At 52.4% G+C, this 21,837-nt stretch overlaps 3 protein-coding genes across 9 annotated transcripts; 1 reads left to right on the forward strand and 2 right to left on the reverse strand.

Annotated features, from left to right (window-relative positions):
* The first annotated feature begins 16 nt into the window (after positions 1-16).
* Kiaa0895l (KIAA0895 like) lies at positions 17-9,062 on the forward strand. Of its 5 annotated transcripts, XM_045153742.1 has the most exons (9): positions 81-144; positions 421-636; positions 3,596-3,729; positions 3,925-4,550; positions 4,633-4,776; positions 5,063-5,195; positions 6,033-6,338; positions 6,423-6,520; positions 7,811-9,062. In XM_045153742.1, the coding sequence occupies exons 4-9, from the start codon at positions 3,981-3,983 to the stop codon at positions 7,973-7,975; spliced, it is 1,416 nt and encodes a 471-aa protein (XP_045009677.1). In that variant the 5' UTR covers positions 81-144; positions 421-636; positions 3,596-3,729; positions 3,925-3,980; the 3' UTR covers positions 7,976-9,062. The 5 variants fall into 5 exon arrangements, with proteins under 5 accessions (XP_004661766.2, XP_045009678.1, XP_045009677.1 ...); XM_045153743.1 differs by lacking the exon at positions 421-636 and having other exon boundaries at positions 63-144; XM_045153744.1 differs by lacking the exon at positions 81-144 and having other exon boundaries at positions 7,886-9,062.
* Positions 9,063-9,665: 603 nt separating this feature from the next.
* Nol3 (nucleolar protein 3) lies at positions 9,666-14,470 on the reverse strand. The gene is made up of 4 exons (XM_004661569.2): positions 14,327-14,470; positions 10,393-10,695; positions 9,901-10,230; positions 9,666-9,810 (listed from the first exon to the last, which is right to left on the reverse strand). Exons 2-4 carry the CDS (start codon positions 10,685-10,687, stop codon positions 9,803-9,805), a joined length of 633 nt encoding a protein of 210 aa, XP_004661626.1. The 5' UTR covers positions 10,688-10,695; positions 14,327-14,470; the 3' UTR covers positions 9,666-9,802.
* Positions 14,471-15,033: 563 nt separating this feature from the next.
* On the reverse strand, positions 15,034-21,505 carry Hsf4 (heat shock transcription factor 4). Of its 3 annotated transcripts, none has more exons than XM_004661710.2 (13): positions 21,383-21,505; positions 20,714-20,822; positions 20,499-20,626; positions 20,275-20,399; positions 19,921-19,996; positions 19,691-19,755; positions 19,088-19,190; positions 18,717-18,841; positions 18,368-18,595; positions 17,074-17,176; positions 16,911-16,976; positions 16,716-16,785; positions 15,034-15,337 (listed from the first exon to the last, which is right to left on the reverse strand). In XM_004661710.2, the coding sequence occupies exons 1-13, from the start codon at positions 21,503-21,505 to the stop codon at positions 15,183-15,185; spliced, it is 1,476 nt and encodes a 491-aa protein (XP_004661767.2). In that variant the 3' UTR covers positions 15,034-15,182. The 3 variants fall into 3 exon arrangements, with proteins under 3 accessions (XP_004661767.2, XP_004661768.2, XP_004661769.2); XM_004661711.2 differs by having other exon boundaries at positions 18,368-18,491; positions 18,717-18,855; XM_004661712.2 differs by lacking the exon at positions 20,714-20,822 and having other exon boundaries at positions 21,383-21,434.
* Positions 21,506-21,837: the final 332 nt, after the last annotated feature.

Here is a 21,837-nt window from a genome sequence, read left to right on the forward strand (position 1 = left end):
CGAGGCTGACGTGGTCGGCGCGTCTCCTCGCGAGCGTGCGCGCGTCCGAGGGCGTGCGTCACTGGCGCCGGCTCCCACGGGCTGGCCGCCGGGTGACCGGCTTTGAGGAGCGGGAACCGTGGACAGCAAGAGAGGAGCGAACAGGTGGGGCCGCGGCACGCAGACCGAACCCCTCTCCCACTCCAAAGACCAAGGCTAGGTGCGGGGTGCGACCTCTCCGGATTTATCCGAGAACCCTCCACTCCATTGTCTTCTAGCCCCGCCCTCCACCGGGCACGCCCTATCCCACGCCCCTTGTGGCCTCAGGGCACGCCCCTTCCAGATCTCTCAGTATCCATTGGCTCTTCTTCCACATTAATTTCTTGGGTGTCGGGGAGTGATTCTTGTTGGCACGGGCCACATCTTCTCATTTGTCATCAGACCCTGCCTTCAGCAGTAGGGGTGCCTCCACCTCCTTGCCTTCATTCAGACTGTGTCCAGTGATGAGTGGGAAATAGCTGGTGAATCAGACCCGTACCTGGCCTCAGGGAGGGAGTTCAGGGCATGGTGGGTGAGTTTGGACCTAGGCTCCAACAGCCTAGGGCAGTAAAGAAGCCATCAAGACACTGGGACCCTTTAGATGCCTTCCCAGAAAAGGTAAGGCCTAAACCGAGCCTGGAAAGATGGTTAAGAATTTGCTGTAGGGAGACATTGGCCAATGCATTCTTGGCAGAAGGACCCAAAATGTGAAACAGGTCTATTCTGGAAATTGCAAGGAGGTAGGTGAAATGAAAGGAGGAGAAATAGAAGAATTGGCTTGCATAGAGATCTGGAGTACAGTTAGAAGAAGTCCAGGGAAGTGTACAGTTAGTTGAGGGGAAAGAAGCCTGAAATCGTTTTCAAGCAGCTGGTGATTAGGCAAGGTGGAAGAGGGCTCAGGGGAGGAAGATCAAGTCTAGATGCTACATGGGGAGTGACAGGAAGGATTGATTCTAGTTCCTAGAAGCAAGACTCCGATTCATTCATTGAGCAGGTGGCCTGGGTTAGGCACTGGGAACACAATAGTGAGCCTGGAAAGGAGAAAACATAATTAACCATCAACTATACTATACAAAGTTAGCTGCAGTGCATGTTGGATGGTGATAACTGCTACAGGAAAACAAACAAACAAACAAAAAAAAAACAAACCACAGTTCCAGGAGAGAAGGGGAGGAGATTTACTGTTTTATAGAAGTGTGTCAGGATGGATTTATTTTCTTACTTTCTTGCTTGCTTTCTGTTGTGTCTTATATTTTCTTTATCTTTTTAAGTTCTTATTTATTTTTTAATTGTCTTTTCAAGGTTGTGTCTCTTTCTAGCTCAGGCTGACCTGGAATTAGTTATGTACTTTCAGGCTGGCCTTGAAGTCACAGCAGTCCACCTACCTCTGCCTTCCAAGTGCTGGGATTAAAGGTGTGTGCCACCATGCCTGGCTTCTCTCTCTTTAAGATATATGTATATATTTTTTTGAGATAGGGTTTCACTCTAGCCCAGGCTGACTTGAAATTCACTATGTAATCTTAGGGTGGTGTCAAACTCTCAGCAATCCGCCTCCTCTGCTTCCCAAGAGCTGGGACTAAAGGCATGTGCTATCACATCGGCTAAAAACAATATTTTTATTTACTTACTTGCAAGCAGAGAAAGAGCGGGAATGGGTGTGCCAGGGCCTCTTGCCACTGCAAAGAAACTCCAGATGCATGTGCCACTTTATGTATCTGGCTTTATATGGGTACTGGGTAATCCAACCTAGGTCAGCAAGTTTTGCAAGCAAGTGCCTTAAACTGCTGAGCCATCTCTTTTGTCCCAATTCTCTTCTCTCTCCCTCTTTTTTTTTTTTTTTTTAAAAAAAACTATTTCATTTCATTTATTGGACAGAGAAAGAGGGAGAGAGAGAGAGGGAGAGAATGGGCATGCCAGGGCCTCCAGCCACTGCAAATGAAACTCCAGATGCATGTGCCCCCCTTGTGCATCTAGCTAACGTGGGTCCTGGGGAATTGAACCTGGATCCTTTGGCTTTGCAGGCAAATTCCTTAACCGCTAAGACATTCCTCCAGCCCTAAAAAACTTATTTATTTATTTATTTGAGAGTGACAGACACAGAGAGAAAGACAGACAGAGGGAGAGAGAGAGAATGGGCGAGCCAGGGCTTCCAGCCTCTGCAAACGAACTCCAGACGCGTGCGCCCCCTTGTGCATCTGGCTAACGTGGGACCTGGGGAACCGAGCCTCGAATCGGGGTCCTTAGGCTTCACAGGCAAGCGCTTAACCGCTAAGCCATCTCTCCAGCCCTAAAAAACTTTTTTAGACTAAGTCTATGTAGCCCAGGCTATCCTGAATTCATTGTCCTTTTTCTTTCTTTTCTTTTTTTTTGGCGTTTTGAAGTAGAGTCTCATTCTAGCCCAGGCTGTAGTACCAGGCTGGCTCGGAACTCACAGCAATCCTCCTACTATTGCCTCCAGAGTGCTAGAATTAAAGGCATGCATCACCACATGTTTGTTTTTTGTTTTTTGAGGTAGGGTCTCACTCTAGCCCAGGCTGCCCTGGGATGCACCATGTAGTCTCAGGATGGCCTCGAACTCATGGTGATCCTCTTACTTCTGCCTCCCAAGTGCTGGGATTAAAGGTGTATGCCACCATGCCCAGCTAATTTTTTATTTTTAAGATATTTTTTGTTTATTTATATAAGAGAGAAGCAGGAGAGAGTGGGTGTGCCAAGGCCTCCTGCCACTGCAAACGAGCTCCAAACACATGCCTCACCATGTGCATCTGGCTTATGTGGGTTCTGGGAAGTTGAACCTAGGTTCTTAGGCTTTGCAGGCTAGCACCTTAACTTCTAAGCCATTTCTCCAGACTTGTGTTTTTTTTTTTTAAATATTTGTTTATTTACTTGAGAGAGAGGAAGGGAGAGAATGGGTGCACCAAGGCCTTCAGCCACTGCAAACAAACTCCAGACATATGTGCCACCTGTGTATCTGGCTTATGTGAGTACTGGGGAATCAAACCTGGGTCCTTTGTCCTTGCAGACAAGTGCCTTAACCAATAAGCCATCTATCCAGCCCATGTTTTGTTTTTTAAGAGGAAGAAATAGTAGCATGTGTTTGTACTGATAGAAAGAATACAGTAGAAAGGATGGGGCTGATGATATGGAGAGAAGAGAAATGCTGGAAGTGAGTCCCTGAGCAGGCAAGGGATCTCAGAGGCTGGAACCTCCAGTCAGTCTCTGGAGAGAGGCTGGATTGCACTGAGCCCTGCCTGGCAGAGTCCACGGGTGAATGCTCTGACATTGGCATTGGATGACTCCGGAAGATGCCTCAGTTAGGGGACACAGGATGAGGGACTAGTTTAGATTTGCTACAGGTTCCCTCTGTTTTCCGAAATCCGGTTCCAATTTGAATTTGAACAGATGGCCCACAGGAGAGAGAGGGTATTTTAGGTGGAGGCTAGCATAAACAAGGTGCTTTGAAGCATTCAAACTGATGCCAAATGGGCAGGAGGGTGAGGGTAGAGCTAGGTGCCAGGGGATGAGAGGATACCATCTGTACTCTGCATCCCCCATCCTGAACTATGGTCTAATTCAGGCAACTGCAGCTGCACTCGGCCAACTCCCAGACTGGGGTGAGTGCTGGACATAGAAATTAGAACCATGAGTAGGGCTCAGTCCGTGTTCTTCAGAGAGCTCGTCGGCTGAGGAAATCCAGTAAGCACTATTTAGGTAGGTCTATAAAACTTCTTGCTTTGCCTCAGTGTAGGCTGCTGCAGTAAGCCTGCTGGAAGAAATGGGCACTGGGGTCGGGACAGCTTCTCAGATTCCTGGCAGCAAACCCTGGGTAATGTGGCACATTACCCAGGGCTTGCTCCTCCTCAGACCACACCCACTCATGCTGGTCTCCACGTTCTGTGTCCCCAGAGGTCTACAGTGTGGGGAATTGGAGTGACTCAGCTGGATGTGATCCTCAGGACAGAATGGTGTTGGACTCAGGGGCTCAGGTGTATGAGCGGGCACCCCCAAGCCCACCTGCCAGTCCCCCACCCCAGCGTCATAGGCTGAAGTCCTCAGAAAGAAATGGGCTATCCTTGCACTCCTGGTCTCAGTCCTTGGCTATGCCCTTGGCTCTGGCAGTCCCCTCGGCTCTACAGCCTCAGCCTGTGTGGCAGACCTTCTCAAAGCTGCACTTGGGCCCGCACACCCACATGCGTCGCAGTGAGAGCACCCACACTGTAAATAGTGCTGGCCGGCGGGGGCATGGCACCCAGAATCCCGCCCTACTGGGACGAGGACGAGACCCAAGTGGGGGCACCCTGCGTCCTGCAGCCTCCTTGCCTCACATTGCTAAGACCCGAAGGGATACAGGCAATGGTACCAACAAGAGTCCCTGCATGTTGGTGGCCCTGCGGCCAATCAACATGGACCATGAACGGGAGAAGTTCTTCCAGTCTCGTTATACCTACAATCCACAGTTTGAGTACCAGGAACCCATGCCCACGACTGTGCTGGAAAAGTACCAGGAGGCCTCTGGACAGTTCATTCATCAGGTCAGTCCAGCCTGCCCATCTCACCCTGGCCCTGACCACCCAAGGGGCCTAGCCTGACTAGTCACTGTGGCCCTGTGTACAGGCAGTTGGCATCATTGAGGCTGTTCTGGAGAAGTTTGGCACCTATGAACACTTTGAGGCCACTACTGGGGGCCAGCTGCTGACCAAGTGCCAGATTTGGTCCATTGTGCGCAGATACATGCAGAAGGAGGGCTGCGTTGGGGAGGTAAGCTTTTCCTGTCTGCAAGACCTCTCTTTTTCATGCCCCAAATCAGTCTGCCTTGTGGGAAGTCCCAAGCCCAGCTCCACATCTGGCCAGTTGTAACTCTGGATGTAGACCCTCCACCCCACCACTCCAGGGAGGTGGGAACTGGCTCTAACCAGAGGTGGTGAAGGGTGGGTATCCTGGCCAGTGTTCAGCTGGGCTTGCAATGTGGCATTAGAGGCCCTGTCTGCCCAGTGCCCCCCCCCCCACAGCTGATAGCCATGGCTCATAGCGCTGCCACCTGCAGGTTGTGGTGCAGCTGAGTGAGGACCTGCTGTCCCAGGCAGTGATGATGGTGGAGAACAGCCGACCCACACTGGCCATCAACTTGACTGGAGCCCGTCAGTATTGGCTGGAGGGCATGCTGCGGCATGAGATAGGTCAGGCTGTGGGTAGGGGTGGATGGTGCATGAGTGGGTAGGGATGAGAAGGGGCTGAGAGCTGGGTGGGGCATTGTGGGGTCCCAGTAACTCCCTCCTTTGTTTCTCCCCACTTCCGTTTGGAGGAGGACAGACCCTTTCATTCCTGAGCAGTTACTTCCTCCCTCTCGGTCACAGAGGTAGGCCAGAACACGCCTGCCCACTCTCTGGGCTCACCCTCATGCTTGGTTGTGTGGGGTATCTCTCCAATTCTTCTCTCATTTCCCTTGACAGTGAGGGCCAGGCTGCTGAGGCCTAGATAGGCCAGAGAGAGAACCCTGAGGGTCCCACCAGAACAGCTAACACACAGGCCCTCCAGGGTGGGTAGAGGGCCCGATCCTAGGAGTAGAATTGCTGGAGGACACACAGAGCTCAGTTTGGGAGGGGACAGGCCAGGCTGGCGAGGAAGACACAGGACAGTAATCACTGTCCTTTCTGTCTGTCCTTACTAATCAGAAATCCTGTCGCTTAGGGCAAGAAGTGGTTTTGCTTGGGGCATTTGTGTTACTGTCAAGATGGTGGATGGGGTCACTGGGGGTGTTGGGGTGGGGTGTCATGTGGTCAGTCTTAGGAAGACTAGGGTGCAATATGTGTTGGGGTGGAGGAAACAGGGAGACAGGCAGAGAGGGAGGCCCGCCCTGGACCAAGTGTCTGTTTTGGGTGAGTATGCGTTTGTCTAGGGATTGGGAAAAGTTGTGTGAGATGAATTTGGGGGATGAGGATCTAAGTCTTGCTAGAGGTCCATGGGGTGGGTTTTCTAGACATTCTGGCCAGTGCCACCACCCTTTGTCCTCACAGGTACACATTACTTGCGGGGTGTGAACAATTCGCGACAGCCTTGGCACAATGCTGAGGGACGGCTGCAGTATGGTCTGAAGCCAGCCAACCCCACTGAGGAGGGCCTGGCCAGCCTGCACAGCGTGCTGTTCCGCAAGCAGCCTTTCCTGTGGCGCGCAGCCCTGCTCTACTACACCATCCACCGGGCTGCGCGCATGTCCTTCCGCCAGCTCTTCCAGGACCTGGCCCACTATGTGCAGGACGCTGATGTGCGCTGGGAGTACTGTGTGCGTGCCAAGCGAGGACAGAAGGATACCTCTCAGCCAGGTGAGAGTAGCAGGAGAATGCCTCAGCGGGGGACAGGGCAAGGGGTGGCTTTGAGGTGAGGCCTCATGGCTCCTGTTCTCACAGGCTGTTTCAGCAAGGATCAGGTGTATCTGGATGGCATCTTGCGCATTCTGCGGCATCGCCGGACTATTGATTTCCCAATGCTGACCTCGCTGGGCAAGGTGAGGGGCTGTGGTCTTGCAGAGACCCCAGCTAGCACTACCCCTCTCCTTGGGCCCCTGAGTCATGCTTGAGGAAGACCTGGGTGTCGGGTGGGAGGAACTTGAGTAGAAGTAAGCAGACGAGGAAATGACAGGCTGGCAGTCCAGAGCTGGTGCTTCCCAGGCTGCAGGTGTATGTATAGATACATTCTAGGTGAGCATTCCAGGCCAAAGGAGCCATCAAGAAGTACTGAGGGAGCCAGGTGTGGTGGTGCACGCCTTTAATCCCAGCACTAGGGAGGCAGAGGTAGGAAGATCACTGTGAGTTCGAGGCCACACTGAGACTACATATGAATTCCAGGTCAGCCTGAGCTAGAGTGAGACCCTACCTCAAAAAAAAAAAAAAAAAAGAAAGAAAGAAGTACTGACGGAGCCAGGTGTGGCAGCGCACACCTTTAATCCCAGCACTAGGGAGGCAGAGGTAGGAGTGAGTTTGAGGCCACACTGAGACTACATATGAGTTCCAGGTCAGCCTGGGTCATAATGAGACCCTACCCCTCAGAACCTCCCCCCCAAAATAAAGTCCTGAGGAAGGAGGGAGGGAAATGGCCCAGGACCAAACACCTGGTGTTAGAGATCTGTACCACACAGGAAAGGAAAGTAGATGTCATCAAAAGGAGACTGCAGAAGCTTTGAACAAAGGTGTGGCACAGATGTCTGCTTCCAGAAAGCTCTCTCTAGATGTAATGTGGGTGGTACCTTGAGAAAAGGCTTAAGAAGGGGAGACAGGGGCAAGAAGAGGGAGCCTTCCCATCACTCTTACAGAATTGATGGTGGACTGCCCTAACAAAACAGTGCCCTTGGTTGTAGAGGAAGGGGCAGACTTCAGAGAGTGAACCCCTTTATCTCAGTTTTATCTCAGTGGACTTTCTAGGTGGGACATTGAGAGCTCAGATCCCTTCCCTGGGACCAGACCAGGTGACTGTGAGAAGGTGGGGCTAGTATCAGATGCCATTCAGATGCTTTGTGGTTGGTGTAGGGACATTTCTTAGATACCCAAGGATCAGTTGGAGACCCGGGTTTGGTGGTAAGGGGATAGATAGGCTGGGCTGGAGAGGAGTAGCCTTGTAGGGCTGAGATAAAGGAAAGTGTTGAGAGAAAGCGTTTGGAGGTACCTAACATAGGTGTAGATCAGGAGTGGGAGGAGCCATCCCTGGAGCAAATGGCCATGAGCCATCAGCAGAGCTGAGATTAGTTGCTTGAGAGTCAGGGAAGTCTGTCAAGTCCTGGGGCTTAGCTTCTTCCTTGTAGGTCTCCTATGAAGATGTGGACCATCTGCGGCCCCATGGAGTGCTAGATAATACTCGCGTGCCTCACTTCATGCAGGACTTGGGACGCTACAGGCAGCAGCTGGAACACATCATGGCCACCAACCGGCTGGATGAAGCAGAGCTAGGTCGCCTGCTGCCCAACTGAGTTTGATTAAGCACTGCAGGCAGAAGCCCTGGATATAGGCCTCACATTAGCTCCCAGAACATGAAGCTATTTTATGCTTCTGCAGCCTAGGTGTTTCTTGGGGACGTTGGGAGGCCAGGAGCATCCTGTGAGGATGAGAGGCAATAGGTTTTTGTCTCTTGCTAGCCTGTGAACTAATGGCAGCACGTCAGGCAAACTCCAGGACAGAGAAGGCCTAGGGATAGGAAGGGAGCTGTGTGTGACTGGGGGTATGGGGTGGTTTGGGAATAGAAACTTGCATGAGATGGCTCTGGGTGTCTGGTACTCCAGTCTCTCCTTTCCCCTCCTGGCCAATTGGTGCTCTTTTAGCATTCATGTAGTCTACCTCTCACTGGGTCCAGTGGGGGTTGGGAGCCCCTCTGAGGTGACAGCCTGAGCATGGGGTCCTGGCTTTCACCCAGGCTCGCAGACCCAGCTGGGCTGGGTCTTGCTGTTCCAGTATTGTGTCTCTCTCACTGGTCATGGATTTTCCTCCATATATATGCGCTTCTACTTCATGGGGCTGAAAGGCAGCAGCTCCTGAAGGTTCAGTGGAAGGGAGGGACAGGACACTTTTGGAAGATACCATTTGTTCTTAGCTTGCCTTTCATTGTCCACATAGAGGTGCCCACCCTGGGCTTCAGTCTGTATAAGCCAGCTTAAGAGCTTCTGACTCTACCCAAGCCCCCTCCACTGATCTTGGTTGCTCCTGTCTGACACACTCTCACAGCTGGTCCCTGGCAGGGGTTGGTATAGACTGAGAGCAACCACGATGAAGCCTGCGGAGCAGCTGGTCCCTGGGTGTGCTGTCCTAAGTCTTCAGCTCCTCTTGGACAGGAATCCAGAGCTGGCTCATTGCTCACTTCAGATTCAGCTGTGAGAAACTGACCCAGTCCCATTCCTACCCTGGCCTTTAGTCTTCCCATCTGTGAAGCTTGGAAACAGGTGGAAAGTTCTTGTTCATTTAGTTAATAAATATGTATAGAGCCCCTTGTGTGTACCAGTAACTGGCTAGACCCCCTCACTGAGCTCCACTTCAGAGGGAGGCCAATTAAAACTGCAATTACAACTGTGTGTGTGGCCTCTGTTTCCTCAAGCCCCTTCCCAGGTCCCTTCTTAAGACTGCAAGCTGTTAGCCCCCTCTAATTCGACAGAAATCCCCCTTCCCTTAGTACTTCAGGCTTCCATAGAGTTGGGACTGTTGCCTACACAGGTCCCCAAATGACAGATGAAACATGAAGGGAGATAGAGGAATAGAAGTGCTTCTAGTCTTTGCTCAGTGGCCTAGGGGAAGGGCTGGTGGAAGAGGACCCAGGGTGTGAAATGACATTAGAAGGAACTGAGAAAGACCTGGGAAGCAAGAGATAATGGTTAGAAGCCAGTGGTTCAGGAAGAGTAGAACAGAGACATTTAAAGCACAAGAGACTAGAGGGATGCTATGTGGGGTAAGCAAGGCTAAGGGAAGAGAAATGTCCTGTGGGGAAGAGAGCAGTGGAGTAGGGTCAGAGACCTGGGTAGGAGATTTCCAGGAATACAAATGGGCTATTAAAGGAGGAATGGGGCTTTGAGTTGGGGTCTGGGATGGTGCACAAGGCTGCCCAGATCAGTGGGACTCACACATGCACCCACCCTCAGTTCCTGGGCAATTAGCCAGAATTAATAGTGAGCTAGGCCCAGGCCAACCCTCTATAGAGTTTATTCACTTCCAGCAGGCCAGCTGGAAATGGTATCAGATCGAGCTTTGGTAGAGTCCCAGGTCTTATCCAGTTTGGGCTTGGGCAGGCAAGGACAGGTCAGCACTCTTGGGCTTCAGGAACCTGGAGACAAAAGGGAAGATGATCAGTGGAGTGGGACTCAGCCTCCACTTCTCAGGCCACGTCCTCTGACTAGCAGGTTAGGCCTCACACCTTCATCCTCCTCAGCTTCCTGGAAGTCGGGCTCCGGCTCTGGTTCTGGATCAGGCTCTGGTTCTGCCTCCGGTTCCGGTTCTGGATCAGGCTCCAGTTCTGGCTCTATTTCCGGATCCATTTGGGGTTCTGGTTCTGCCTCTTCAGAGGCCTCAGCTTCCAGCTCTAGCTCCTCTGGGGTTCTGGACTGTACTGCCTCAGAGCCTTCAGAACCCCCGGCCTCATCTTGACAAGAAACTCTGGGCAGCCCGGGACATGTGAGACCCGAACTGGGTGCTTCAGGCGTCCAGTGGCCTGGACACGAAGGGTCATAGGTGCGGTCCCGGTAGCCTGGGGAGGAAACAGGGTACTTCAGGCTCCACTTACCTCTTTTGTAGTTACCTCCAGCTTCTAGGGGAGATGAAGGTCCCGCCCTATTTTTACAATTTACTATTTGCATAACTCCCTGCCCATGCCCCCCTCCCACCCAGGCCCCTCCCCCGCAGAGCTCACCAGGTCCCACGTGCTGCCAGTCCCAGGCGGGGTCCGGCGCGCGCGCAGTCTGCTGGGCACAGCGCAGCAGCTCCTGGCAGGCGGCCTCGCCCTTGCTCTGCACCAGCAGCAGCAGCCGGCGTACCCTGCGCTCCGCATCGGGCAGAGCATCCAGCGCCTCGTACTCGGGCCCGGTGAGCACGCCCCGTGCCACCAGCGCGTCCAACAGTAGCCCGGAGTCGGCCTGCAACGACTCCACCAGGCGTTTCCGCTGGCGGTCAATGGTCTCCGAGGGTCTCTCCTGCGCGTTGCCCATGGGCACAGCTGCACCCGAGAAATGAGAAATAGCTAGGGCTGGCGCTCTCCCACCCCCTGTCGTTCCTTTCAAGACCCCAGCAACCGCCAGTAGCTGTGATCTAGGTTCACATTGACCTCAGCGTGCAGATGGCTCCTTAGCACAGGACCTGGAGGCCAAAATATGGAGCTCAGGTCTCTCCCACGACTGCTTCAGTAGTGTCTACTCAGGCTCCTCCTCCTGTCTCTAAACGTCAGCAGACGGTTCTTCCCAGCCAGGACCTCCCTCCTGAGCCCCAGCAGTTTGCCTTCAAATACCGGCGACCAGTTCAAACTCAGTATATTTTATCCCATCTAACAACTCTCTTTCTCAAACCTGCTTCATTACCTTCACAGGCAAAAGAACCTGGGGTTGATCCTGAGATGGCCCCTTGCAGTCACGTTTTTCCTAGTCACTGAATATTTCTCACCTTAAAATTTTTTAAATTTATTTTACATTAAGTACAGAGAAAGAGGCAGAGAGAGAGAGCGAGAGAAATTATGGGTGCGCTAGGGCCTCTAGCCACTGCAAACGAACTCCAGACACATACCCCACCTTGTGTATCTGGCTTACATGGGTTCTGAGAAATAGAACTTGGGTCCTTAGGCTTCACAGGCAAGCTCCTTAACCTCTAAGCCGTCTCTCTAGACCTCACCTTTTTGTTTTCTTTCCCCAAGTAGGGTCTCAATCTAGCCCAGGCAAATCTGGCACTCACTCTGTAGTTTCAGGCTGGCCTCGAATTTACAGTGATCCTCCTGCTCTTCCTCTTCAGTGCTGGGATTAAAGGTGTGGGCCATCACACCTGGCCTCTATCATCTTTTTACCTCCTTCCTAAATCCTGCAGGACCCTGGATCAAGGCTCCCTGCCTCCCTAATCTTTCATCCAGTCCCATCTACACCAGAGCCCAAGGTGCTGAGGAGCACATGCTCTTCTTACCTGAGTCACTCTGAGGTCCAACATTCACCGGTGCATCCTCACTATAACACCACCTTGCAAGCCCAACATGGTCTTGTGGTCCTTCTTGATTTCCTAGTACTTAAACAGGGACCCTGAATCCTCCTGAGTTCTAGTTCACCAGAAACCCCCCTGTCTTCCTGCCAGCCTGACAATGATTCACATTTATCTTTTGCTTGATCTTGACATGTCCAAGATCCAGTTCAGGAAAGCTATCAAGGAATGCTTGCTCAATTTTACTGTTTCCCCTCCATGAATCATCCATTTTGAGAGCCTCTCTACCAGACAGTAGACACTAGGTATAAATTGCTCTGTCCATTACTAAGAACTACTGATCCATACAGCATGGCTTCTGGTAGAAATAAGCAAAAATGGGAGAACCAGGTGGTGCACACCTTTAATCCCAGAAGTTGGAGTAGAGGGCAGATTGCTGTGAGTTTGAAGCAGTCTGAGACCACATAGTGAATTCCAGGTCAGTCTAGGCTAGAGTGAGACTCTACCTTGAAAAACAAAAACGAAAGAAGCAAAAATGGGGCTGGAGAAATGATGGCTTAGCAGTTAAGGCACTTGCTTGTGAAGCCTAAGGACTCAGGTTCAATCCCCCAGTTCCCATGTAAGCCAGATACACAAGATCATGTGTCTGGAGTTCCTTTGCAGTGGCTGGAAGCCCTGGTGTGCCCACGCACCCCACCAAATAAGTAAAACATTTTAATTAAAAAAGCAGCCAGGTGTGGTGGTACATGCCTTTGATTCCAGCAGAGGTAAGAGGATCAATTGCTGTGAGTTCAATGCCAGCCTGAGATTACATAGTGAATTCCAGGTTAGCCTGGAGTAGAGGGGACACTACCTCAAAAAAAATTTTTTTAAATAGGGCTAGAGAGGTGGCTTAGCAGTTAAGCACTTGCCTGTGAAGCCTAAGGATCCCAGTTCAAGGCTTGATTCCCCAGGACCCACGTTAGCTAGATGCACAAGGGGGCGCATACGTCTGGAGTTCGTTTGCAGTGGCTGGAGGCCCTGGCGTGCCCATTCTTTCTCTCTATCTGCCTCTTTCTCTCTGTGTCTGTCACTTTCAAATAAATAAAAATAAACAAAAAATGTTTTTTTTTTAAAAAGTGGGCTGGAGAGGTTAAGGCACATGCCTGTGAAGCCTAAGGACCCAGGTTCAATTCTCCAGGTTCCATGTAAGCCAGATGCACATGGTGGTACATGTGTCTGGAGTTCATTTGCAGTGGCTAGAGGCCCTGGCATGCCCATTCTCTCTCTCTCTCCTTCTCTGTCTCTAATAAATAAATAAACAATAAATCTTTTAAAAATGTCAGGACATTTCTCTTCCCTTAGCCTTGCTTACCCCACATAGCATCCCTCTAGTCTCTTGTGCTTTAAATGTCTCTGTTCTACTCTTCCTGAACCACTGGCTTCTAACCATTATCTCTTGCTTCCCAGGTCTTTCTCAGTTCCTTCTAATGTCATTTCACACCCTGGGTCCTCTTCCACCAGCCCTTCCCCTAGGCCACTGAGCAAAGACTAGAAGCACTTCTATTCCTCTATCTCCCTTCATGTTTCATCTGTGACATACTGTGCAGTGAGTTTCCATCAACTCCTGCCCTTTAACCCCACCATCACCTCACCATCAGAAACAGTGCCTCTGAATAGAATTTATTGTGCATATTTTTTACAGATGAGAAGATAGGCTCAGAGATGCGGTGGAATTAGAATCTGATCTGTTTCAGCTTGAACTATATAATGAGGTCTAAAAAAATAGAATCCTAGGTCCAGCCACCTATCTTCTGTTCCCATTGCCCATCAGAGAAAATCCAAGCTATCTACTCGGGCTATTTCAGCCCCTGACCCTCCACCCTTTCTGTCCATCACTCAGTCTTAGAACCCCCTTCGGCCCCAGCCTTTCCTGATACAGTTCCATAGGCTTGGAATAGCCTTCTCTTCCCTCCACTCTATGGTCCCAGACTGCAAGACTCAAATGTCTCCCCAACTCCGTCTCAAGTCCTGAGTATTGAAGGTGGTTCCTTCTGTGGGCCCTAGTCATCATTACTGTGTAGTCACGACTGCTGTGTGCACAGAATAATCTTTTCACCGAGGTTTCCAAAGTCTGTCACCCACCATCACCCATGGTAGGGGAGCACTTATTCTGGCCAAACACAGAAAGGGAGGATGTAGTGTTTTTCTCCCCCGTCTACCCCCTAGGGCTTCACTCTAGCCTAGGCTGACCCGGAACTCATAGTGATCCTCCTACGTCTGCCTCCCGTGTGCTGGGATTAAACGCGTGCACCACCACACCTGACCCCTAACTTGTTTTCGTGCTAGTTGGTTTATGTTAGCTCACGCCCTGCCCTTTTATCCTGTCTGGGGTGTAGAGACCCAAAGGACCCTCCCTTTGAGGCTATCACAGCTCCCAGGTGAACACCAAAGTTAATGCCCAGCCAGTTTATCAAGGACAAGCTTAGATGCTTCCCAGAGCTCCAGACGGGGATGCGTGGTACGGAGTCTGGTCCAAGGTCTCCAGCATGCTGGGCAGGCTTTGTTGCTGGGAAGCTAAGGTGGGTAGGCTCTGCGGGAGCCTTTGCGCGTGCGCGACCGCAAGGCTCTCTTGTTCGCCCCTCCACCCAGTCCCCGAGCTTCAGTCTTGCGGAAGGGCGGGACTCACAGACCTGCTCGCAGCTGCTGGGGATGAGGCGCGATTCTGTCTAATCTGTTTCCCTTCCCTTCCCCGCTGGTGGAGTAGGTAGAGCTCGCAGTCCAGAGCGTTTCGGGTGGCCCCACTCCTGGGGCAGGACATGACAGTGCAGAAAGGGCCGGGCGGGGTGGGGACGGATGCAGCAGCTGCCGCGGGGGCGGGGCGGCCAGGGCTGCTGGGAATGGGGGGAGGGAGGGGGTGCTTCCCTGGCATTGGGACGCGACCGCAGAAGCCCAGCACCTCGGACACGCCGTCCGCTATTTCGCCCTTTCCTCCTGGGGAACATCGGGACTCGAGTCGGGGGGCTAGTTAGGCACGCGGTCCCACATGTCTGCCTCCCACTCTGGGTCTGTCCAGTGCCAGTTGCTTTTCATTTGTCCTCTCTCGAGTCCTCCCCTCTAGTATGGATGAAGTTTTGAGAAGGGGACCAGCTTGCCCAGGATCACAACATGCACGTATTGCGGAGCTGGATGTAGCCTAGAAACCCCTGCTTCCTGGAGGTGGTAGTGGCCCTCGGCAGCCCTGAATCCGGATGGAAGGAGAGCTAGGCGTTGGCTCCTAAGCACCGCCACTCTCATGAGCTGTTCCAAGAAAGCTCTAATATCTGAACTATGGACGCAAAGTTGCCCCCGCCCCTGACTTTTGTGATCCCTGGTCGACAGAGAAAAGAGACCAGAAACAGAGAAAAAAGTTGCAGTTTATGTGCAGAACTCGCTGGGGTAGTGGAGAGAGGCTGCCGAATACTGGAGGCGTTGCTTACTCCTCCAGGGATGCCAGGAACCCTAAAGGTGTGCCACTGCGAGCTGGTCCCTTTTCAGAGATGTGAGGTCTCAGGGGGATGAGGGACTGGTATTTGGGTCCAGGTAGAGGGCCCGGCTCTCAGAGGTGTTGTAAATGGCTAAAGCCCCAGGCACAGCAAGGGCTGCCCCTCCCAAATCCGTCTGGACATCCAGCAGGAGGGGGGTCCCCAGCGTGTGGTCTTTCCCTAGAATGAGTGGGCTGTGTTCAGGCTAGCTGCTCCCCTCTTTTCTTCAAAAGGAGAGCCCAAGCCTAATTTATGACTTCTTCAGGATGAAATTTTATATATGTGTATGTATGTGTGCATGTGTGTGTGTATATAAATATATATATATATTTTTTTTTTTTTTTCCCGAGGTACGGGCTCACTCTAGCTCAGGCTGACCTGGAATTCACTATGTAGTCTCAGGGTGGCCTCTAACTCACAGCAATCCTCCTACCTCTGCCTCCCAAGTGCTGGGATTAAAGGCGTGCGCCACCACACCTGGCTTTATTATTTATATTTTATTATATTTTTAGACAGAATCTGGCTGTGTAGTCCAGAATGGCTTTGAACTCATGATCCTGCTGCCTCAGCCTCCCAAATGCTGAGCTAGCAGGCAAGCATCACCAACCAAACCTGTTTTAAAACATTATTATTATTTTTTTCCAGGTATGGTCTCACTCTAGCCCAGGCTGACCTGGAATGCACTATGTAATCTCAGGGTGGCCTTGAACTCATGGCAATACTATTTTTGCCTCCTGAGTGCTGGGATTAAAGGCATAAACCACCACAACTGGGCTAAAACATTCTTTAAAAAAATGTTTGTGTGCATGGGGTGGTCTGAGTGTGTGAGGAGGCCAGAGGTCATCCTCAAGTGTTGCCTTCACTTACACAATCCCTGTCTTTTTGAGACAGGGTATCTTGCTGGGTATGGTGGCTCATGCCAAGTATTAGGGAGGCCAAGGTAGGAGAATCACTGTGAGTTTGAGGCCAGCCTGAGACTACATAGTGAATTCCAGGTCAACATTGGCTAGAGGGAGACCGTACCTTGAAAAACCAAAAAATACTGGTATGGTGGCACACACCTTTAATCCCAGCACTCAGGAGTCAGAGGTAGGCGGATCACCATGAGTTCAAGGCCACTCTGAGACTACATAGTGAATTCCAGGTCAGCCTGGACTACCGTGAGACCCTACCTCAAAAAAAAAAAAAAAAAAAAAAAGCTAAGCTAACTGGCCAGTAAACTGAGTGATGTTGATCTTCCCAGTCTCCACTTCCTCAGTGCTGGGACACACCGGGTATACTCCACCACCCCAGCATTTATGTGGGTACTAGGAATTGAACTCGGGTCTTCATGTTTGCAAGGCAAGAGCATACCAATGTGACTATTGCTCTAGACATAAACATCAGTCAACTTCCCCCTCCTTCTCACCCAATATGGTGGTATGAGTGGCTCCAGAGGTAGGGCAGCCCAACCCACTTTTTTTTTTCCCCTGAAGAACCCATGCTACCCAGCCCACCCTTTTTATCATGGTAGGTCAGCCCATTCATGATCCAGGTTCTGAGTCCCTGCTACTATTACCTGCACCAGGAGAATGCAACTCCTTGACAGCCAGCCCAGTCTCACCCCTCTCAGGAACCAAGGGCTGCATCTGTATGGAAGAACCCCAGGAGGTAGCTGAAGAGGGAGCCCAGTAGCTTAGAAGATCTGGGATGTCACTCAGACAATCCTCCGGCCATGGGCCAAAGGGCATGGCCCTTCCTACTCCCATCTTACCAGGGAGAGCTCCATGTCCAAGTCCATTAGGGTCCATTCTCGCCCTTGGAGGTTGGGGCCCAGCACCTGGGGAGATACCAGGTTAATGGCACCTTCCCAGGCTTCACAAACTGCTAGATCCCAACATGTCTTATGTTGTTGTCCTGGCCAAAGGACAACTCACATCAAGGGGTGCTGCAGGTTCCACAGTTTCAGGAGGCCGGAATAGCATTGGAGGCAGCAGACTCTCTGGGCTCCGATTCCCTCGCTCCAGGCCCAGAGGTCCCCTGTGCACAAAGAACTGCTGTTGGCCTGGAATACCTACCTCCTTTTTGGGTTCCTAAGAACTTAGATCATCAAGGGTTAAGTCCTCCAACATCTAGGAAATGCTAGGAGACACTTTCACTCAACCACCCCCAATAAAGAGGCTTGTTTGCTTCCTCTCCCTCTTTCTCTTTCTTGCTCCCTTTGGGGAAGAGGGTGAGACAAGGTCTTGCTATGCAGCCCTTGATGACCTAAAATACACTGAAATCTTCTATCTCAGCCACCAGAGTACTCAAAGGACATCTTTTTAAAAATACTATTTATTTATTTGAGAGAGAAAAAGAAGAAGGGAGGGGGGAGGGAGGGAGAGAAAATGAATGTGAGAAGCTATGACAGGGCCTTTAATGATTGCAAACAAAGTCCAGACACTTGCATCGCCATATATATCTGGCTTTTCGTGGGTACTGGGGAATTGCACCTGGGTCCTTAGGCTTAGCAAGCAAGCACCTTAACTGCTAAGCCATCTCTTCAGCCCCTATTTATTTGTATTTTGTTTCCAAACTGGAGGTTGAACATAGGGCCTTGAGTATGCTGGGTAGGCAGGTACTCTACCACTTTTTTCATTTTATTTTTGAGACAGTGTCTTACCAAGGCAGGCCTTGCATTTATGGTTTTCCTGTTTTGGCTTCCCAAGTAGTTGGTAATGCAAGCCTGTACCATAAGCTTAACTACCAGTGATTCATTTATTAATTTATTTACTTTTTGGTATTTTGAGTTAGGGTCTCATGCTAGCCCAGGCTGACCTGGAATTCACTGTGTAGCCTCAGACTGGTCTGAGATCCATAACAATCCTACTACCTCTCTACCTCCTAATGCTGGGATTAAAGGCGTATGCCACCATGGATGGCAACAGCGATTCTTAAACTACTGTGTACATTATAATTACTCTGGTGAGTTCATTTAAACTATAGATGCCTGAGTGTTACCCAAGAGGTGCTGATTGACCTAACTTGGAGTTTCCATTTTCCAAAAGATTTGGATGCTCCTTGGAGTACATGCTGAGAAATCAAGTTAGGGTCATAGAGTCAAATGCCCAGTGGCCCACCTTAGCCACTAAAGGACAGACATGACAGTAAGTTTTATGGACCAGCATATATGAGTCTATCTGTAATAGTGGCCCACAGTGTTCACCATAAAAAATGGGCTCTGCTCACCTGTCAGGCACCTCCCTTGGCTCCCTTGATTCAGGCTGGTGGGCACTCCTGGGCCCCTCGGGGCTGAAGCTCCCTTTCCCTTCCAGGATGGCTTGCACTACAGCCACAGGCAGCGGTGGGGGGGCTGTCACGCAGAAGTCACACTCGTTTGGGGCCAGGGCCAGCCCGGCCTCGCCATCCCCCCCTGGACTGGCCGGCTCTTCTTTGAGCAGTGCCAGGCCCTTCTCCCTGCACCAGAGAAAAGCTTCAACCAGACCCTGGCACTGACCTCTCCCCCACCCCCAGAGAGCTCTGGGCTACCAGGCCTTTCCCTATAGGGTCCCCAGAAGACAGTCTTGGTCCCACTTACCTTCTGCCACCACTGGAGGGAGAAAGCCTGGGCCCTTCAGGGGACGGAGAGTCTTCTGGGATGTCAGAGATGATGGGGCCCCTGGCCCTGTGAGGGCTAAGGCCCAAAGTAGTCTCTGGCAGGGGCTGTAAGTAGAAGGCTTGGCCCAGCCCTTGACCTCTAGCTATAGGAAGATCCTAACCAGCATCCACCAGGACCAGGTCTAAGGGGCAGGGTTGAGGAGGAAGGCTTAGTCCCTACTGGGTGGCCTGGATCTGGCTTTTGGGAAGAGTAGCTCTCATTTTTTTCTGGGACAATGGAGAAAAGAAACAGGCTCCTCATAATCCCAGCTTTGCCACAGGGAGAAGGGGAGGGAAAAAAAAAGAACCTACCGACTGGATAAAGTAGGGGTCCTGCAGGAAGGCACCAGGTAGGGAGCAGGCATTGAATTTAGTAGATGTTGGGCAGGAGCTCCCCTCATCCAGCATCAGGGACCTGTACAGAGTGACCAGGGTGGGTGGGGGTGAGCTGGTTCAGCTCCCATGCCCCTCAGCCTGCACCTCCCTCTCTCCCTCCCTCCCTCCCTCAGGCCCCAGTAGCTAAGTCAGCAGAGCTGAGGCCTGTTGCCAGGGTACCAGTCACATGCTGGAGTGGAAGGGGCTCCCCCAGAGATGGGGGCCCTTTGAGGGTAGAGAGGGGAGGGAGGGAGAGAACATGGTTTGAGCCCCAAGCCCTCTGCTATTGAGGTGTTTGGGGGAGGAAGGGGAATTCCTACTTTTGGAGTTGGAATTTGTGAGTAAAGTCTTGGAGCAGAGGTGTCTGCAAGTTGGGGTAATGGATGCTGGAGTTGTGGGTAGAAAGGGAAAGTTCCAGATGGAGGAAGGAATGAAGATTTCTGGTGAAAGAGTTTCTGGAGAAGAAGGGTTCCCTGGCTGAAAAGAAGGAGCCATGGAAGTGGGGATGTGGGTGTGAGCATCACAGGCTTTCTCACTCACAGCTTCCTCTTTATTCCTGCGTTGCTGGGCCCGGCCTGAAGTGGCCCAAAGAGGCATTGGATTAGCTGAAAAGAAAGTTAAAAGTTATTTCATACTTTGGATTAGTCCCTCCCCAGAAAGGCAGTTCTAAGTCGGTTTGAGGAAAGGGGTTAGCTTGGATACTGGAGGACTGGGTGGAGATTAGGGCGTCCAGGAGAGGGTGAGGTAAGTGAGGGTGGGAAGAGGTACACCTTGCCGATGACCCGGTGCTGCTGCCCGTGGCTCTGCCTCAGTGCCACCACCTCTCGCCACAAAATCTCGTTCTGCCTGAGGGAAAGAGCAGGAGGACGCTGAGGCATAGGAGAGTTTGCCTAGTCACTCCCCCCTCCGGCCCCCACCTCCCCAAACTATGCACACACAGAATGGCGGGGCCAGGCCTCAGACCACGAGGATGGACACCCATCCTGTAGAGACTAAAGTTTCCCAGCTGGCCCTGTTTACCTGGATGGAGGTTCCAAACCCCAAGAGAGGAAAAGATTGCTCTTGCCCTTGGTGGCCAATATCCCCTCACCCAGAGTCCCACCCCTCCTTCCCGGTTCCCTCACTGTCTGAGCTCCCGCAGTCTCGCCTCGGTGCTCTCTTGCACTCCCCGCAAAGTCTGCACTTCTCCCAGCAGTCGACCCAAGTCTTCAGAACGCCAGCGACCATCATCGCCACGCAGCGCTGGCACCTGCAGGTGAGAAGCACCATTGGGACAGGGGCACACAGAACATTACTGGTAGTGCCGACACCCAACTAGTGTTTCCTCATCCCTGTAGTTTAACCCCACCTTGCGGCGCACTCGCTCCAGTAGCTGCTCGCGGCCACGCACAAAGCTTGGATGCTGGAACTCGACGTGGTCACGCTCTGGCCTGAGCAGGCCACCCTGCTCAATGCTCACTACTTTCCGAAAACCATCTAGGGAGTGAAGTGTGGGGGTGTGAGTTGCTCCATCCTCTGCACCGTGTCACCCACACCCGCTACCCGCCTGGCTCAAGGACTCACACATGTTGAGTTGGCGTACAAAGCTCGCCATGTTGCTGTGCTTGAAATACTGGGGCAGCACTTCCTTGGCGAAGCGGCTCTGATCGCTTACGAGAAAGCTGGTCCCACTCTACCAAGAACGACGCCCGCCCACCGAGCGGGTGGAGACCAGACTCGGTGAGTGGTGCCCACTCACGGCTAGGCCCGCGCTCCGGAGCGCGGGCACACTCACTCACACTGGGGTCCAGGTTTGCAGCTTATTAGAAGATGGGACCAGGCCAGGCCAGAACTATAGGAGGCCTGGCCTGAGGCGAACGCAGTGAGTCCCTACCTCTAGCCCAACCCACACTCGGATCTCAGAAAGGAGTAGCCGAAGCCAACCCAGGTTCTACTTTGGACCGGCCCCAGACCCGCTAAGTGACCCTGAGCCAGAGCCAGAGCCAAACCTTCCCTTGCCTTCCTGGGCCTGTTTTCCGATCTGTGGATGGGGTGAGAACAAAAATTACCTATGTCCTTGGGGCTCTAGGACTCTTCCTTTGCCCCAGAGGAAGAAACCTCATCCACATCTCACAACCCCCTCCAAGGTGAACCCGCAGCCCAGTCCCAGGCGGGGGCTGGGTGGGCATGGATTCAATGACGCGGAGGGACCCCGGGGACCACTGTGGGAATTGGGGGGGGCCCAGCCCTCACCGGGCTCCAGCGGATCAGGTGGTCCGTGCCGGGGTCGCCCACCAGCGCCCATAGCTTGCCGAGGAAGGCGGGTACGGGGCTGGGGCCAGGCTCTGTGGGCAGCGCAGCTGGCGCTTCCTGCATGGCGCAGTCTCGGCCCCGCGCAGCGATCCAGCCAGGCTGCTGCGGGCTTGTCAAAGCCGCGAAAGTGCTGCGTTTGCCGCCCGCCCCGCCCTACTCCGCCCCTGGGCGCCGGGTCAGGCGGGGGCCACGTGCGAACCCGCAGGGCGGGGCTCGGACAGCCGCCCTGGCACCAGCAGACGGAAAGAGCTGGCCGAATCCGTTATGCGGGTGGTGGGGGGGAGGGGGAGTCGTGGTGATGGAGAGCGAAAGGGAACCCAGGTTCGAGTCTCATCCTTTTCAGTTTTAGCCCTTCTATGTTGTTTGGGAGAAATGGCCCGTGTGTGGTGGGATAG

Source organism: Jaculus jaculus, chromosome 1 (genome assembly GCF_020740685.1).
Source record: "Jaculus jaculus isolate mJacJac1 chromosome 1, mJacJac1.mat.Y.cur, whole genome shotgun sequence".
In the NCBI taxonomy this organism is placed as follows: domain Eukaryota; kingdom Metazoa; phylum Chordata; class Mammalia; order Rodentia; family Dipodidae; genus Jaculus; species Jaculus jaculus.

Bases quoted from the DNA above. Each gene is read 5' to 3' on its own strand.
- Nol3 (XM_004661569.2), bottom strand. From the start codon at position 10,687: ATGGGCAACGCGCAGGAGAGACCCTCGGAGACCATTGACCGCCAGCGG. The intron at 10,231-10,392 runs GTGAGCTCTGCG...TTTCCTCCCCAG, and splicing joins CTGGCAGCACGTGGGACCTG to GCTACCGGGACCGCACCTAT.
- Kiaa0895l (XM_004661709.2), top strand. From the start codon at position 3,981: ATGGTGTTGGACTCAGGGGCTCAGGTGTATGAGCGGGCACCCCCAAGC. The intron at 4,777-5,062 runs GTAAGCTTTTCC...TGCCACCTGCAG, and splicing joins AGGAGGGCTGCGTTGGGGAG to GTTGTGGTGCAGCTGAGTGA. The intron at 6,521-7,810 runs GTGAGGGGCTGT...TCTTCCTTGTAG, and splicing joins TGCTGACCTCGCTGGGCAAG to GTCTCCTATGAAGATGTGGA.
- Hsf4 (XM_004661710.2), bottom strand. From the start codon at position 21,505: ATGCAGGAAGCGCCAGCTGCGCTGCCCACAGAGCCTGGCCCCAGCCCC. The intron at 19,191-19,690 runs GTGAGTGAGAAA...CACTCTGTACAG, and splicing joins GCAGGAATAAAGAGGAAGCT to GTCCCTGATGCTGGATGAGG. The intron at 17,177-18,367 runs GTGAGCAGAGCC...CTTTGTGCACAG, and splicing joins CCAAGGGAGGTGCCTGACAG to GGGACCTCTGGGCCTGGAGC.